Genomic DNA, 18,894 nt, shown 5'->3' with positions numbered 1-18,894 from the left:
ATCAATTAAAGACAAATGCCTATTTTAAAAATGATAATTAACAGTATTCAAAAATTTTCCGTTAGAATACATTTAATAAGTTAAAAGTATGAGATCTGACTCGGGGCAGCACTAAGCACTTGTTTGACTGTTAGAGAGCTTTCTTGTATGGGGACAGAAGGGAAAACGTGTATTTCCTCTGCAAATCCTGTTCACTGAAATCTAGCAAAAGCACAATGCCAGGGCGGGAGAGCCTGAGCTCGCCCTATTCCAACATCAGGGAAGGGAAGGGAAATCCCTACAACTGTCCCGCTAGCCCCAACAGGTCATGAATGACAACAAGCCACTTGCTCTAGCTGTTACCAGAGAGCGCATCAACACAGCAGTCATGACCCGTTGTGTCCCTTGGGGTTTCGCAGCTGCTCACTTCACCACGTATGGGAAAGGAGCATCACGGCACCAGTAGCTCAGGTGCGAACAGGGCTGTGGAAGCTAATTCACAGACAGCAGCAAGCGCCCGGCCCTGGGGACTGCCCGCCACTGTAACTGGTAGAGAAGAATTTGGTAAGGAGGTGACTGTGACTTACTGTATTCTGGTAGTTCTTCAGCATTTCAGCTTTTGGTCTGAGGTAATACGCTGGTGGCACTGCGTTCTCATCCCTGCAGTACCACTCTTCTAAAATCCTTGTCTCTAGCTTGGCCTCTACAGCAGCATCCAGGATCATTTCAAATTCTGCTGACTCAACTTCCCCTGGTATTCGGATGTTCCCGTACTTCTCTCCCAATAGGCCCTGTGTATTTGTAGGAAAGCAGGGATTAAATTTTGCTTTTTAGTTATGCAAAAACCCTCCTCAGGATCTGAATTTCACAAAAATCAGTGTGGCAATAGTTTAGTGATTTTGAAATTACTAGGAAGGGAAACTGATACAGTGTAAGATGAATTACTCTTGAGGGTACTGTACTGAGCTGCATCCTGCTATGATGGCTTGGTGTGATGGATTGTCTTTCTTAATATTAACTGGTAATAAAAACACAAAGGCATTCAAATGAAGAAATTAAAAAATACCCAACATACTTTCTTAGCACAGTATTGACTTGTGTAATATTGATTCCCATTAGTCACAGGTTGGCATTAATCTTGCATGCAAAAGCGAACGTGGAACTTCTTTTCTCTGGACTCTGGATAAGGATGCATCTCTGGATTCTTTACCTCTTGGCTTTATTCTTAGTTTCCACAGTAATGGAACAGAAGATTTTATTTTCTGATGGATGAAAATTCACATGATGTTATGTACAGCTCATATTGGCATTATTAAAAAAGTGGCTTATACCAGCAATACCAAGCATTGACATTGCAGAACAAGCAGCTGCTTTGCTGTCTCATATTCCCTTGTTGGAAAAATGTTCAATGTCTTTGCCCCAGTAGCTGTCCACTGAATGAATGGTGGGGCAACAGAAAACAGTTTTGATCAAATACCAAATAGAAATCGAAAGTTTACAACTTAAATGCACATATTTGGTATACAGGCAAAGATTTGTGGAAATCAGTTCTTAAACTGTGGCACAGGAGATTTTTCACCTTCAAAACTCATGATTAAAATATTGGTTGTGATGCTCTGGGTACATTTTTTGCAATTTATTTCCATAAGTTGCCATCCATAAATATTTTACAAAAAAAAAAAGACTGGGAAAAACTTCATAGAAGATAGAGTTGTAGGACACTTGCATTCTTTGGACCAAATTTTTCAAATTTGCAATCATCAGCTTAATTCTGCATTCAAATCTTGGTCCACAGAAGTCAGTGAGAACTTCCTTTAAAGTAACATTTTTTATTTCTTTCCTCATTTAAATGTATTCAGTAAAGATTTCAGTTAATGAGGAGTACTTAATGTGGAGAGGAACCAACAGTATCAGCATCTTGATTTGAATCAGAAAGATCTCTTAGTAAAGTAATGCTAATGCAAACAGTTACCCTAAAAATGTAAATGACCTTGTTTGTAAATAATAAAAATCAGAATATTCATTATTTTTAAAGCACTCATCATAATGAGAAGCTGTTTTCAACTTTTCCAGCTGTAACTAAACCCTGAAAATCAATAACTGATGATGATGATGAAGTCTGCTTCCCTGATTATAAAAGCGTGAAGCTGCAGACCCCTTTTCTGAAACCAGTTGTGTTGGCAGAAGGTACTCAAGCAGCTCCTCGTGTGAGATGCTGTCACCTCAGAGCAAAGACGGCAGAGCAGTACATGTGAACGGTTCCTAACCTCTTTCAGGCAAAACCACCCCAGTTAGCTCAGACCACAGTTCGCATTGTGTGAACTAACCTGGCTGATTTTTGCCTGCAGCAGATGAGGAAGAGCTCACATGAACTACAGTGCTGGCTCTGACAGTCAGCAGTTGGCATCCTCCAACAGAGGAGTAGTGACAAAGAGCTGGTGGACAGGAACAAGTCAGTGTCTGTCCACTGCTTAGGAGAAATGGAGGAATGTAGGAAATGTGATAGTTCATATAGTCCACGTTTCAGTCTCTGACAAGTCCCAGTACCCAAATCCTTCAAGAAGCTGCTCCAATAGAGAGGCATTAGGTGAAAGATGGGTTTGCCTCGCTGCCCATTCGTATCCCACAGTAGCTTCATTCAGGGTACACATCAAGAAATCAAGAGAAAGGAACAAATGTGTTCAGTAACTAGAATTAAATAATAGTAATTTTAATGAAATGATCTAGCATTTTTATGATGTGAATTTATTTTTTCTATGTGATTATTCTAACTGGTAGCTCCCCTCATAGAAGGAGCTACGTTGCTTCACAGAATGAGATAACTGGGAAAAATTTTGAAGTTTTTACTGCTCTGATCTATTCAGAGCGCTATAATTTTGGAATTCTGAAGCTGCAGAGGTTAAACAAAATGTAATATTTTTTCCTTCTTTATTCAAGTGAGGTTAATAACTCATATTATGCTGAATTGCAAGCCTTTGCACATTCAGATTGATGTAGACATCTCATAAGTTTCTCTCAGAGGAGCTTTGCTATGCAAATTTTGCAATTACCTTGTATAGCAATTATTGCTTGAAATTCATCAGGCTACACTTTTTCTGAATTTAAGTCCAGTGGATTCAATAAACAGTTGCCCGAGCAAAGATCAATAGCTGGGCCCTTCATTAACAATACTAAAATGTCAACATTAAAATGTCTGGTTTTAATGTACTGCATTTAATCAACTAAATTTGTTTTGGAATTATTCTGTGTACTTTTCTGCTTCTCTGGTACAGTTTGTACTGTTCTCTCTCCACTGTACTATAGGTAAATAACAAAAGGCAGTACTTTAAAATGAAAAGGCGGATGGTTTTTTCTTGTATCTTAGCTGTCATTGCAACAGACATTATGTAAATAATGTGATATTAGGGATCATCCTCCTGGCTACTAGAGCGAAACACAGTAAAAAGGAACTTTGATGTGATCAGAATCACTGTGGATGAATGTATCGTGAGCTTTTAAATAAAATGGAGGCCTATGCAAATACTATTTGAAAGCCTTCACATTTTTTTTTAATCAAATGTTAAACAGTAGAGGACATACATTTATCATGGTGTACCTTGGTGCTATAGATGGAATTGCTAATATTTTGCTAGAAGTCTAGTATTAGTTGAGGGAAGAATAGACACACATAGAAGAGGAATCATACAGACGAAAGAGTGTCCCCCATTTGGGATGATGGCAGTGAGCATCCATAAAGCTTAGTAAACAACAAAATAAGCCTTCTATCCTTTTGCTTTGAGGTATTTCTCCTCTTCTTGTTTGGTTGTGGTTTATGGAAAAATTTTAAGGTTATCTTAAAAGATGACACATGCATAGTGCTAGAAAGGAAAGGAATGAGGAAGGTGGAGGAAAGAATTCTGAGCGAATATACATTGCAACGCAAGGTGAAAACTGGGTCTAGCTTGTTATCATTGACATCTAGTGTTTAGGAGAGCCTGAAGCTAACAGCTATACCAAGAAAGGAACACATCAGTTGAACATTGAATAAGGATCTAAATGTGCTAAAACGTTTAGTTTTAGAACTTAAAAAGTGGACCATGGCAAAAAAGGAAGCTCCAAAGGCCATGGCAGCACCCCACTGCCACGTATTTTTTTTTTCCCTGAGAACTGCTCAGGGAACAGCAGGCAGCACGGTGACAACAGGTCTTCTGTAACTGTGCCCACTGCACAGCAGAAAACTATTGTATGGATTGTGGCTGCATAAGTTGGCCATCCTCAGGGCAAACCCCTGAAACTTGGCTGTGTTTAACTCAGGGATACTGCGTCACGTGGCTGCTGTGAGCAAAAACTCCATGAGTTAGACAAAACTTGGGCCTTTCTGCAATCAAAGCAAAGTTAAGGAGCAGCTGAAGAGAGATTCTGAGGACACCTGTGGCACCTACTTGGTGAATGTGTGCATTTAGAAAGGCAATTAAATGAGTTAGTGGTTTTGATGTTCTAATACAGTAGAATTAACAAGTAAACAAATAGAAATAGGAACAGGAATAGGGGATAAAAAGAGTAGCACTGGAATGAAGAATGGAATTGATTACACAAGTAGAACCAGCAAATCATAAATACTGTGCTGAGTAGGTCTATCATTTAGAGCAGAGCAATCCCAGCCACTGCCCTGCAACTGTGTTTCTCTTAGTGCCCCAAAAGAAGTTAGCTGAGGTTCTGGTATTAGTACCTGACCCTGAGTAGCCATTTGAAAAATATTCTGGTAGAAAATTTTATGCGGTAGAAAACTGTTTATAAAGTAATTTCTGTGCTTTCTGATAACTCCAGACTAGCCTCAATCTACAGCCCAGTTTCACAGGCTATTTAAGTGAGTTATTGAAACACAGCTACTTTTCATTTGTCTGGAAAGAACAAAAGTAACTGACATTGTTTTTCCAAAGGAGTGCTACACCACACCCTGATGCTGGAAGCAGGAGGCATGCTGAGCAAATGCAGCTGTTCTCTACTGACAGACTGATGCTCCAATGCTGGGTTACATCACGTAAACACACCAGGTTCCTGCAGAACAGTTCTTCACCTAAACACACCTTCCTCCAGCTGTGCTGCATGTTTGCCATTAACAGTGGTCACTACTTTAAAAAAAAAACAAAACAGACTAAGGACTATAAACAGACTATATGTGTTTGCTGAACTGCTAATAAACTATTTGTTTGTAAGGCTACATGACAGCCGTAGGATAGGTGCATTCACATGCACAGGCTGTGAAAACTTAATCTTCCCACGTTTAGACACAGAGGTGAGGCTTGGAAGTATCTCTGTCTAGCTGATACCAGGGAATAGCCACCTCCCCTCCACTCTTCTGGTGGTGTTATGGTTAACTTTGTATCTGGCTGTATAAGTGTAGTCTATCAGGGTACCGTAAAAACACTCAAACCTTTAGAGGCCTAAATGAGAAGCTCTGAATTGCACTTTTCCTCTGGGGGCTTCAGTGTCTGAACTGCATCCATGCCAGAGGCTTGCAGCAGCCTCTGGAAATATCTGCCCCCCCCCCTCCATATTCCCTGTACATTCAAGTAAATGCAAATTTCTTCATAGAAAAGTGAAGAAAAATGAACAACAGAATTGAAAGAAAATGTAATTTCTCACAATATTCATGTTGTTTCATACTAAGTCTGTATATTAGAATACTGTTATTTCAGACCTTTATGAAAAATATCACAGTACTCTACAGTAATAACCTAAAACTTCAATTTGTGATAACAACATTGCAGCATTTTGATGATTATTACAAGAAATTATTTTTAAAGGGAACAGTAATGTTTACACTATGTTCAGTATCAAGAGACAGTTTTATATGCAGACTCGTGAATCAAAATCTCCCACCTGATGAGTCATTTTCCTTTAATAGTAAAAAAACAAATTAAAGATTCATTAGATTGAAGGTGATTGATTGAACTGTTTAAAGCTACCGGGCTGGCAAACATGTATAAAACCCTCAGCAACCATTTGTATCTAACAGTACTTTATAGAATTAACACAGAGCAACCTCAGCAGTAGTCTTGTTAGCTTTGTTGAGCCTGAGGCTGAAGTTACTATTAAATGAAGATTAAAAAATTACCATTTAGATCCAGATTGGAAATATTTTTCCCGCTGATCTTCTTGGTGTGGAAAGATATTCAAATGATAGGCACAGTCACAACAATGACCAAAAGGAGGAAACTAACCAGATTTGGATTTGATCTCAATATGATGGGATTCATAGTGCTTCTCATGTAATTAGTTCAGACATCACTACAATGTTCATGAACCCTAATACCATACCTTTTATTAATATAGAACAAGTTGAAATTTTAGATATATTTAATTCCAACTAAGATATTTAGTGGTAATTTTAATAAAAACAAGCTGCCAACTATCAGCAAGTTATAGTCCTTACTGATTGGTTTCATTAATCTGTTTTGGTTTTTTGTTCTTTTCTTTTTTAAATTATGTCTTAACATCTGCAAACCAAGTCATTTGAAAAGTCAGATTTGTAATGTTTTGTCAGAGACTTGTCAACCTAAGAGCAACATTTTTTTGCTGTTTTGACAGCACAGAAAGCTTCAGATTCCTTGAAAATACAGTTTTTGAGCTGGCAAATGATCTGATCAAATGATCTTTTGCTGAGCTTCATGGGATCAGTCCTACTACTTCTACTTCTTGCTCTTTGTGAAGTTCCACATGTGACACTGCGCCGCATACGTAACGTCTGTTCTGCCTCTTCTCTGAGCAGTCGTGGATTGCCAACTTTTTGAATAAGCATTCAAGTAATCATCTTTGAAGGAATTAAATCTAACCACAATAATTTTTTAACCTAACATACCTCTGTGTGTCCAGATCTAAGCCCCTCTTAATCTGTTTTTGCAAGATCCACGAGCGATTATGAAGTATTATTGTCCCCATTCAACATAGGAAGTAGGTGCAGGGAATTAAGACTGGGCAGAGATTCAGAGCTGTCACAGGTATGCAGTTGTTAGCTATAACGGGGTAGTGGAAGTTCCTAATTCTCAGCCCTGTCCTTCTTACAGAAACTGCTCACTATGGAAGGAGGAAAGCCTTGCCCAGTCATGAATTAGGTCTTGAGTGACTCACATTTCAGCCTACTAGATTAATATAAGCTTAAACTGAGATCACTTATGCAAAGTAGAACAGCTCCTTTAGCAGAAAGAGAGTATCTCACATTACTGAAGATACAATGAATGCTTCATGCTCTGGGCTGAACATTTCCTGCAGGCACCCAACATTAGAATTCAGGTGTCTCTGAGATGCACCAAGTGGTTCTTCAGCAGCTGCTTCACTTGTAGGGACTTAAATGCTGTTAAAATCCCTTGGGATGTTACTACTGTTTGCTGTGATGTTAATCTATTAGCTGATGAAAAGTATGTAACTCAGTAATAGGTCAGACTGCTATAGACAAAAAACACACATAAAGAAAAATACAAGTTAAAGATTGGCATATCTATTTAACTTCAGTTTTGAAAGACCTCACATTTCTTATAAATGTTTTGTCTAAAAAGCATATTTATTATAATCAGATGCTAATACCCATCAATCTATTTCAATTGATATATATGTATATTTGAATTGAAGACAGAATCACTTCAGTGTAACTACAGGAAATGGTCCATTGTCTTCAAACCTTACTTTTTATACGTATGCTGGCTACATTCTGTGTCCTGTCTAACACCAGATATGCTAACACAGTCCATCGGCATGTGCAAACCTGCCTAGACGGCACCTTCAAGTCAGGGAAAGCACGGAGAATTTGTAACATGAAGGTGTATTTACCCTCCTGGTCTGCAGAAATGTGGGCTTAACTGACATAATCAAATATACAAGTAAATCACGTCTTCAAAATCTGGAACAAACGGTCAGGATAACAATTTTTAAGGACCTTTTATTTAACATCCCATTCAAAGAAATTTAGTACAACTACAGGTCTTTTTGGTTTGTTTCCAGTAGATTATAACTCTATAGTAATGGTACCCTATAGAAATTACTTATGGCATATAAGATGTTCAAGCACAGCCAGAAACATTTGGGGAGGGTGGAGGGGCAACAAAATAATAGGATTAGCTGGAATCTTGTTTCAGAGAAATAAATATGATTTGAATTGAAACTGAGAATTTACTACCAGAAACAAACAGAAAATAATGTCCTTTTTTATTATTATTATTCCTTAAGGCAACAATAGCCAATCATTCTCAAATTCAAAGCAAAAATGCTAACAGCTAAACCACAGTGAATCATCTGAACTGAAACTAGAAAAGTATATTTACTTAAATGCATTGGCAATGCACTAATGATTTCAGTAAGAAGAAAATCAAATATGTGAATTAATTGAAAATCCCAATGGAGTATATATGTTAACCGCTCGTTAGGGTAAACTCCAAGCCATTAAACTGAACTGAAGTGAACAACTGAAACCAAGATGGAGAAAGCTGTAATGAGGCACTTCATTTCAACAAGTTTTAGGAAGCTAGAGTTCCAGAGTAGCTGGTGCCAAAGAGATGTCTTGAAAACAGCTGCTTCTACTCCCTTTTTTTCCTTCTAGCTGCAATGCGGTACAGTGTGAGGGCCACCTCATACCTGCATGGAGACAATGTTCTTCAATTGAATACATTTGACTGCTTTTCTTGCCTATTCATGTAGCAGTGATCAAAGGACAAAAGTTATGTTGGGTTGGAATTAAGTGTCCCCAAAATACTTCCATTAGAAATCAAAAAACAAGGGAAAAAGGCCAAAAAAGTTGTAACCTGTGTTTTCTAGGATGTACAGGTCCAAGTGCCTTCAGAACAGCATTTTTCTTCTACTGCCTACAGTTGTAAGGCAGTGCAACTTAGCAGACAGAGCATCAGAGCTGGTGCAGAACTCTTAAATCTTCTTTCCACTTTTGCTTCATCCCACTATGGAAACTGATAAATTCCTGATGCTTTTGCCACTGCCTCAGATTGCCTATCTATAATATGACAGTAATGATAGCTTGCAAAATAAGCATTTCTATTTTGAGTCTTGATACGCAAAGGATCTTGTTTAGTTATGTATCAGCAGGGATGGGACTGTTGCTTTACATTGTTCGTCCTGTTTAACTTTTAAGGGAAAAATGATACCATAGAGCAGTAGCATACATTTTAATTTGATTTTTCTCCATACCTAGGTGATAATAATAGTGTCCATACCTCAGTCCTTCAGTGGAAGCTTATGGGTAAATAGATTTAGTTTTAGAACTTCAGCTGAGTGTACATATTTTTAATTGAAATTATTGAAGTGCGTAGAAAACTGAAGGCATAATAAAGACATTTCTGTGCTGAGAAATAGATTTTTTTTTTCCACCTGCCTGGATATGCATTTATCTTCCTTGGCTTGAGAGATGTTGCTGTCCATTGTTTCACAGAGCCATGCCCTAATTTCTCTCTTCCTTTTTTCCCTGGAAATGCTCCAGAAGTACACTGGGGGGGCTATAGGTATTTCAGAAACTTGAGACGGGTATTGGTTTTGGTTCCATGAAGAACAAAAAAGGGCTGTTTAACTACCTTGTAAGAAAATTGACTGGAATTGGGACTGGAAGGACAAGGTGCAAGTGCTGAAAGTTTTTTGCCGTGAGTAATGTTCTTGACAAGCTGTAAGAAGAAAATGATGGTGGAGTTACCTGATGCTTAATCTGTCTTTCAGAAAATTAAAGAGAGCAGCTGAATCCAGCTGTAAATGAAACAATTCCCTCAACTCTGAACTTCACCCACAGTGCAATATTTCTAAATCTCAAAACTTTTCCCTAGTGGTAGGGAGATATGAAACGATGATGAGTAATTTCTTAGGATGCAGTGGGTAGGAGCTAACAGTCCATCATGCACAGAGAATGGGCTTCCTCAGAAGAATTCATGACCTGCTTCCCTGATCCACTTTGCTTCATCAGAACTCTCCTTTCTCCTGGCTGTGAAAGTATCAACAGTCTTCTTCCTCCACACTCTTTTTTTTTTTATACTTTATCGCGAAGCACCAGTTTAGTTAGTTTCATTGCGTTTTCCTTCACTGTTTGTCATTGCTGTGTCCTTCATCTCCCTCACCATGGGTGCAGGTGAAAAATCAGTCAAGAAGAATAAAATTAGGGAAGGGGAAGAGGTCTATGCACAAAGGTAGGGTAGAGGAAGGACTGGAGAAGATTTTTGCCTGCCTCTGACTACAGATTTGAGCCGCTCACTCACTCTGATTCTCCTCCAAACAAATGTATCATTCTCACTTTGCTCTTTTTTTTTTAAAATTGTGTGTGAGATTCCCTGACAGGCATGTACAGTTTTCCTCACACATAAAGCTCAGGACCTTGCAGGTAACTCCTACTGCAGTCCAGACTCCTGTAAACTCCCTGACAAGTCCCACAACACTCTGTAACATTGGAGCTGGGTAGAAAAACAAACTACAGGGGCTAGATTTAATAAAAGACTTTAGTACCCAGCCCATACTGGAGTCAATAACCTTGTCTGTGGAAATCACTACCCTTCCTACAGGGAGTGGGAAATGTACCTGTCCTGGAAACAGCAAGGAGATCAATCTTGTCTTTTAGAGGAGGGCATGGTGGTGTAACCTCCCCTGTTCTGTAAAATAATCACAACACTCATCCAAGCAGTGAGGAACTGTGAAAGGGTTTGAAATCCTGTCTTGCACCTCATAGGTGAAGGCTGGCTAATGGAGAAAAGCTTCTCCTACTGTTGCTGTTTAATGGGTTGAATACCATTTTGGGATGGTATTTAAGTGATAAATGATGAGCCAAAGAGTTTAGATTAAGGTAATGTTGAGCATAGCAAGAAGAGATGAATTAGGCACATAAGGGAATAACAGAGAGGCATCTAGTCTGTAGTTGCTGCCAAAGCTGCAGCAACCAAGGAGAGGTTTTTAGGACTGCAAAACCTATCCAAATCCTACTGTAAGCACATACACACACTCTTTATTGGGAAAAGACCTACATATTTATGCTTTTCTGTAACATCATCAAGCTGTGTTTATCAGTAACATATACAGCCCCTGTGAAGGTATTAGAAAGTGTTAATTAATGAGCATTATCAGAGGCAGAGACCACTGATGGTATAACGGCGTTTTTAACACCCCTCCCAGCTAGTTATAACATGATAAGAGATTTTGATGCAAATTTCTTTTTGCTGTTTTTTTTTCCCCCTACTTATTAGAGCTAAACAGATTGGTATTCATTGAGTCTACAAATGAAAACCTAATTTTGTAATTAAACGTCAAGAAAACGATTTCACAACTTGCATAGAATAATACAGTCCCCATAAGCCAGATATGACCCATGGCTGTGTAGTGTGCAGTGAAGCACCTAAAACACAATTAATAAACATGTTTTGCAGAGATATAAAATAAATGAAGGCCCAAAGGCAAATTTTCAGTATAAGCGACATTAGCTTTGGCAGATTATAATGCCACCTCTCTACAGCACCCAGAATTTAAATCTAGTGTTTATCACAGTATGCAAAACAAGTAGCATAATGTAACATCAAATCTGCTTTGCAAGTACACGTGGAATGGCCTGTATTATTTATTTTGAATAATAATGAATTTTATTTATTTTAAACTTTTATTTGATTTCTGTATCCTTATGTGCCAATTGTAACGAAACATTCTTTTCTCCAAGCCAGCTGGCATAGGTTTCAGGGCGTGTTATTTGGGAAAATTGGTGGCTGGTACTCTCTGAACGTTATCAGTCTAGTCCTTCAAAGATGAAAAGAAATGATTAGATAATTCCTTGCATAAGAAGAGACACATATAGAAAGAGTATAATTTTCCTTCCCCAACAATGCTAGCAGTATGATGGCCCGGTAAACTTAAAACTTATGTGGAACTATCAGTCCCTGCTATATGTTCTTAAATTATTTGAATGTGTTCCTTATTTTTCACATGCTTGGAGGAGAAGAACCTTTTTTTCCTGGTTTATTAAAATACTATACATTTGTAGGAGGCTAGAAAGATGAGTTGCATAGTTGCAGGATGAAAGGAACTAATTCCTATAAAAGGAGCCAATAATCTAAACTGTAATAACAGTTGAGAGAAAGAAAAATGTGGAAAGGATCTTCAAAAAAGCTGAACTGGAGGAAAAAGAGTAACGCAAGCACTGTGGTAATAGAGACTCAAGTTTTCCTTGGCTTCATAAACCACACCCCCTACACACTTGACAAAGATTGCAGCTGATGAAGAGCAGCATTACTTAAAGTATTCAGAGTCTCAACAAACTTTACAGTTAATTCACATCACAAAATACTGCAATGAGAATGCTAACCCTAATAACTTAGTAATTTATATTAAATACATCTTTTCATAAAGCCACCTTCAGAACTGCCACATTTCAAAAACTTGTTCTTCAATACTACCCAATATTAGTTTTCCATTTATAATATAGATGAAAAAAATCATCTTTATAAACCCTCTTAGCTTTGTCTTACAATACTTCTTCAAGAATGGAATATGTTAAAATAAAACCTTACCTATAGTAGCTTTCTACTGGTACATCTTCATGCTTGTTCTAACACTAATTTTTAACTAAAAGCTAATCAGACCTAAAATTAATGGTAAGTGTACAAGCACTAAATACTAAATGCTGCCTGCAGGTAGTAGGTCAAGTCATTAGCCAAATGTTTAAAAATTCTGTAGCAAATCCCCATGGGAAACAAATGAAATACAGCAAAGAACATCAGGTCATGACACCTCTTGCAAGAAAACCACTATCTTGCCTATGCTATGCAATGGCATGACCGAGAGGCACAGTCAGTATATGCTCTACAAAAGTATGTGGCCAGGCGATTTGCTGTTTTTTCCAGCTACAAGTAGCACTACTATTCTAAAGTATTTTTAAACAGTTTTAAGCATTAAAGTAATTTCTATACCACACAAACCATTTCACAAGAAAAGAACACGTAGTTCTTTTACTATAATAAATACAATAATAATTGCAGTCTCCATAGCATCCAAAGCAAGTATTCTCTGCTTCTTTTTTTCAAGGTGGAATGGAATAAAAAGTTACTTTGTGAGGTTTTCCAGCTATGAAAGAAAGAAGTTTATGATATGAGCTGCTCATATGAGTTTATTTATGAGCTGCTGCAAGCTGCTACATGACATGCTAACAGAACAGCAACTCCAAAAAAGCACCTTGCACTGAAAGCAAGTATTTTAAGAGAAAAGGGGCAATACCTTATGGATGCATACCAGTATCATCATGAAGAATACTGACACCGTCTTTTATTTTACTTCTGCAAATTAGTACCTTTGATTGAAGAAAAAAGGATCTTGTGAAATGATACACTGGTTATCTTAAAAAAGCAGACCTAGCTACTGCTAGCTGGATTTAACAATAATCAGACTGAAAAGTGAACTAGTTGCTTTGTGGGTAAGTGTTTATTTCTGGGTCTGTTATTGGGGAACCAAAGGATCCCTGAAGTCAATCTCTGTATTTGAGAAAAGGGAAGGTATATATCCTAGGTGCAAGCAATAGCAGTAAGGGTTCTCTTTGAAACTACGGACTGCCTGCTAAATGCTGCAAAGTATGCTCTTTCTTTACATAGAAATAGAATTGCAAGGTTTAGGATTTCCCTCCCTCCCCCTTCCACCACTTCTGCAGAATAGCCAACGTTGGCTTTCTGAGCTACAGTTTCATTTGTAGAACAGACCATTATATCTAGCTGATTACAATACTACCTCAGAAGATGGTTCAGTAAAGCTCTTGAGGGCCAAGAGAAAATAAATCTCATAAATCTCATGCAGCCTATTTCTTTCTCTACACATTATACATAGAATGATGGAAACAAGTTCATGCTAATCTTATTCTCACTAATATGGTCATTTATATTAAATATAATACTTATCCTTTCTGGAAGGCAGCACCAAAAATTCTATTTATGACAAGAAAAAGAAATACAGTGACTTAGCAGAAAATATGTACAGTCTTCTGACTGTAGGCTGAAAAGGCAAGTTATTTTAAGACTACATCAAACCCCATGCAGTTTCTATGTTCCATGGAAAAGCTGCCTGATAAATCTTGTAGCTTTTTTCAATAGAATATGTTTAAAAAAAGGGTAAGCATTTTTAGACCCTAGATTTTAGATTTAGAGAATCAGAGATTATTCACAGGAAAATACATTCCCATCAGATCAAGAAATTCACTTACAATAGCTTAATCATATAACATCACCCTGTGCTTGATTCCAGTCTGTGTGTGTGTTGTTCAGAGACAAACAACACGGAAAAGGATAGACACCCTTTGCCTGTTAGTCTGGAGGCTGTGAAAAAAGACCAAGGCTTGCTGAGGGGAAAGTTGCATACTATGCCTTCAAAATCTAATCTCTTTTTCTATTTTGGAGGTTTTTAAAAAAATATACAAAGCTCTACTTTGATGTTCACAGAAAAATCTTTCCTGTTGGCCAAGTCTGTCTAAAACAGGATTAGTGTCTGCAGACACTTCAGATTAATGCCAACAAGTCTATGGAGCCATTCCTGATATGCCGTATGACCCCTAACCCACTTATGTTACAGGCAGTTCTTATCTCGATGGGTTTTGAATCAGATGCGAAGTAAGAAGAAAATTCATAGCTTGCTATTTGTTTCTGGGAATATACTTTATTGGGAGAGGTGGTCTGTTGTGCCACATCTCATTCCAGCTATTTCTCCTTATTCCCTTAAAAAACTGAGGAAAAATAAATCCTGAAATGTACCGAGCACATGTAACTTCTGCTGAATTCCCAAAGAGCACCAGGTGCTTAGCATTCCCCCTAAACTGGCTGTTTTACTATAGACACATTTGACCAACTTTAGCCTCCCTACTTTAAAATGTGTCACAATTTTCCCAGGAAAGCAAAAGTAAAAAACACTCAGGTGTTCCAGAACCTGTATATATTCAGTTTTCACAGTAGGAATAAACCCTAAAGTAATACCAGAACTGAAATGGAAGTTGAGGAGATTCATCAGTACTATCATTTGGAATTTTCTCTGAGCTGGAATGCGCTCAGAATTAATTATCAACCATTTGTACTAAGCAAAGAGAACCAAGTAACAGTGTACTTCATGGAATGATTAAAGCTTGCATTGTACTGTAGGAACAAAAAGATCCAGAGTTGTAAAAAACATTTCATTTCTCAATTTACCAGATTTCATCTTCAATTTCAGGGTGATTTAAGGACATGCCAAATATTGTAAATTGCTAATATTCTTTCAAAATCCTACTGAATACTGATTTTATAATGCTAGGTCTTTTTTAACAGTTAATTAATGCTGAAATTAAAAACAAGCTGTCAATAATTTGAGAAGGATAATGTAATTACAACATCTGTTCAGAGCAGGTATAAAATGTTTTTACTATTCTTTGGACCAGATGATTTGAATGATGGGTGGGGAGAATCTCTTGGGTTTGTACAAACCCAAACACATTTAATTGAGCAAACCGTTACAGGCGACAAGCTAACGTTACATTTCCATGTCTCCCTTTCATTTTACAATTTTTCAGGACGTAGTCATGCAAGAAGTCAGCAGTTCAGGCAGAGACTGTGGTGCCGCACAGATGGAAGAGAGCACCCACGTGTTATAACTTGCAGGGTGTGTTTGAAGAGAAGTGCAGAGAAGCTTGCCAGTTCTCGCATCTGTCCTAAGGCGTAACCAACAGCAGGTTAGTACTGGAGTGTTAGTTAGGGAACCCCAATAAAGGGCAGTAAACTTACTCTGCAAATAGTAACTGTAGACTAACGATACCTAAATAGCTCAAGGCCTTAACTGCTGTCAAGCAGCACTGTACTTGGGTTCCTAAATTAGCAGCCTAACTCCCTAGTGTCTCTTTGCTGTTAATGGAGAAACAGTCATCTGGAAGATGACTCAGATATTACTGGAGGTACCTATACCTTTCTATTAGATGTTAAAAGGTGTCAAGACTAGATCCGTAATAGATGAATCCTGGTCATGATCAGTACTAGTTGTGGGATGGCACTATAACCTTTATTGTCACTCTACCATCCTGTCTGTATTGCCATCTCTCATGAATTTACTAGGAAACATAACCCAACAACATTTTAAGGTTCCAGTGATGCACTGAATGCATTTTGCAGAGTTCAAGCAGTTCATGATTTAATAAATTGCAATTTCTCCATGTAGATTCCAGAGACAACCAGTATGATTTCTGCATAAAAATTTGTACAGAAAGTATTTTTCCCACAGAAATAGTACTTTTCCCCTCATAAATAAATCTTGATATATTATTCTGTAGATCGAAAATAGTATGGTATGTATTTACCTACAGTAAATTTTTTAAATGATCACACATAATAGGCACTGATTTTAAAGAGCAAAAACCAACCAAACAAAAAACCCAACCTAATCAGAAAAGAAACAACTCCCCTCTCCCCTAATTGGATCAAGTGTTGATAGAGCTCAGGCAGTAGGTAAGAGGCAGACTGTACGTTCCCAAAGACAGTGTCACAGGAAATGAATTACCCATTTTTTTTCAGAACTGCTTCCTCCTTTGTGTTTATGAATATGTGTTCATTTGGATTTTGTTGTTTCGCATCTGAAGAAAAGCTTAGGACTTCCAACTTACGCACTGCACTAATTTAAGAACTGAAGTTCATCTTCTCACCATCTGATATCACAATGCAGGCACAAAATGCTATAAAGAAACACTTTCTAAAATCAATCCATATCTGCTAGTTAATTCTGAATAGTTTGATTTAATCCCAGATCTGTGTCTGAATTAAAAAAGCAGTAATTGAAAAATAAAAAAAATACCCAGCTGAATGCAAGTGGCACATTTTATAGAACTTTCTCAAGAAATGGGAAGTTGCCCAAAGCCTGCGGTGCCAAAGTCAGTTTTTAATTATGTTACTATAAATTAAAAGTAATTATGCTTGTTGGAGTAGAATCTTATCCAATTTGTGTTGTAAATGAAATAAAACCCATCCCACTAAGGTACAACAGAGCAAATAACAAATGTGCATAGAGATTTCTGTGGTTTTGCCAGTCTAATCATTGGGAGAGCTATTACTCTGGCCTATAGTTGGAAAACCTGGAATAAATATTGAAGTCATTGGCACAATGCAACCTCTTTGCTAACTGTTTTGTTCTGTTTAAAATTTCTGATTTGGCTTGATTTCTTTCCTTAGTAGCAATATCAGGCAGGCAGTTCTTCACAGCTTCAAAATTCTGAGCTGCTAAAATATGCAGCAATGGTACACGGTGAGGTTTCCTTCACTGTCAGAGATTTTAGAACATCCATGTCTAAGGACATCGGGTGTTTCTACAGGAAAAAACGCCATGCCTTTCTGTTCCAACTCTGTTTTTTCATCAAAGGGAAGATAAAAAGTAGAAAAATAAACCCAGAAAACTAAATTTAGTCACCTCAGATGGAAGCTACCCAAACTCTCCAGAGATTTGGGCCAGTGTGTGCTTGTGAAAAACAGTGTCATGACAGCATCAAACCCAGCCCAGACTCAGTACTCTGAGCTCCGGGCTCTCTACGGTCTAGCACCGAGGACGGCCTTTGTTCCCCCAGGCTCTGAAGCTAAATAAGAGAGTGAGGCAAGCAGGTGAATGAAACAGAGCCAGCGAGATGTTTGTAAGGGTGTGATAAAAGTACAGAACAACACATGCTAGAGCTTGCTCTCTGTCTAATCTTTGACATGCAGATCACTTGATCTCCAGCCTTCACAGCAGGCAGTGTTTTGTATCCCTTCCGTCCCCATGGGATTTTGTGGTTTCAGTTTGCTAAATCTTTAAAATTCTTCCCCCCCCAAAAAAAAATAATCAAGGACTTGCAGTTTTTTCAGAACTCTTCTCTGCCTTATTATGACAAGTCTATGAAATAGACTTCACTTACCTACATTTAGGTATAGAGGAGAAATCTACCTTTCCTAAATTATTTTCTTAGCAACTGTATTATAGAAAAGAAAATTTGGAATAGCAAAGGCATGGTCTTAAAATTGTTTTCCATTGAAGTCTAACATCAAAACACAGGTTAATAAGTTAGAATTACAGCTGTCAAAGGAGAGTGGCAGGTGTCCTTCGATGTCTGAGCAACAAGCATTTCCACTACGCTTCCAGTTGGAATAACAAGTGACTACATAGAGGACAATCAGTAGTATATTAGTAGTAAACAGAAGCAATGTTTTTTTACTTTCAGATCAATACTTGAAAACTTGTAATAAAGACATGTAATAGCAAAATGCTTGTTATTTAGTAAAACTTAGACTAACAATTAGTATAATAATTGAAAAAATTAGTTAAGTGGGATTAGGCATGTTTACTTGAAAACATTCAGCCTGATGGATAGATACTGAACGAGTCTGTCTTTTGCCCTGTATGCTCTGGTACTTCTACAGCACTAGAATGAAACAGGAACTGAATTTATCTAATGCAGGCGGGATATCTATTTTTTTTCTCTGCAAGCACTTTGTCTTAAAATAATGTTTGTTGTCTTCTTAAATACAAATGAAGAGTTTTATAGAGGTTAATTTAACCTGAGACTTATCCTAATATCTCTGCAGTCCTACAACTATGCATAGAAAAATAATTGTCATACATCCCCCATTTATTTCTCAAAATGATGGAGCCTCAAGACAGCTGATAAAGAATGAAATGTTTTGGAATAATATAAACATTTATCTTTTAGAGAAGCATTCTTGATCCTAACAGAATTACACTCATTGTGGCCATTTTTGTACTTACATTGAGGGCTCCCTTGCACATAGTACATCTCACATACAAAATAAACCCACATTTTTCACAAATTGCCTTTAGTTTTGATGCTTTAATAGATGCCGTTAAATATACAGCATATACCACTGAATAGCCAATCTCATTAGAGAGATTCTCTGTATCTACCCAGAAAGTTAAAGAATAGCCTTACTCTTCAGATAAAGAGGA

The 18,894-nt window shown here is 37.6% G+C and overlaps 1 protein-coding gene across 1 annotated transcript in view; it reads right to left on the bottom strand.

Annotated features, from left to right (window-relative positions):
• The window catches only part of NWD2 (NACHT and WD repeat domain containing 2), an 86,750-nt gene that overhangs the window by 8,064 nt on the left and 59,792 nt on the right, over nucleotides 1–18,894 (bottom strand). The window contains exon 4 of the mRNA XM_009886822.1: nucleotides 567–770. Coding sequence (XP_009885124.1) covers nucleotides 567–770 — 204 coding nt within the window. The remainder of the gene's footprint in view (nucleotides 1–566; nucleotides 771–18,894) is intronic.

This window comes from Charadrius vociferus, unplaced genomic scaffold (assembly GCF_000708025.1).
Source record: "Charadrius vociferus isolate BGI_N301 unplaced genomic scaffold, ASM70802v2 scaffold186, whole genome shotgun sequence".
NCBI lineage: Eukaryota > Metazoa > Chordata > Aves > Charadriiformes > Charadriidae > Charadrius > Charadrius vociferus.
This window is presented reverse-complemented; position numbering and strand designations above follow the sequence as displayed.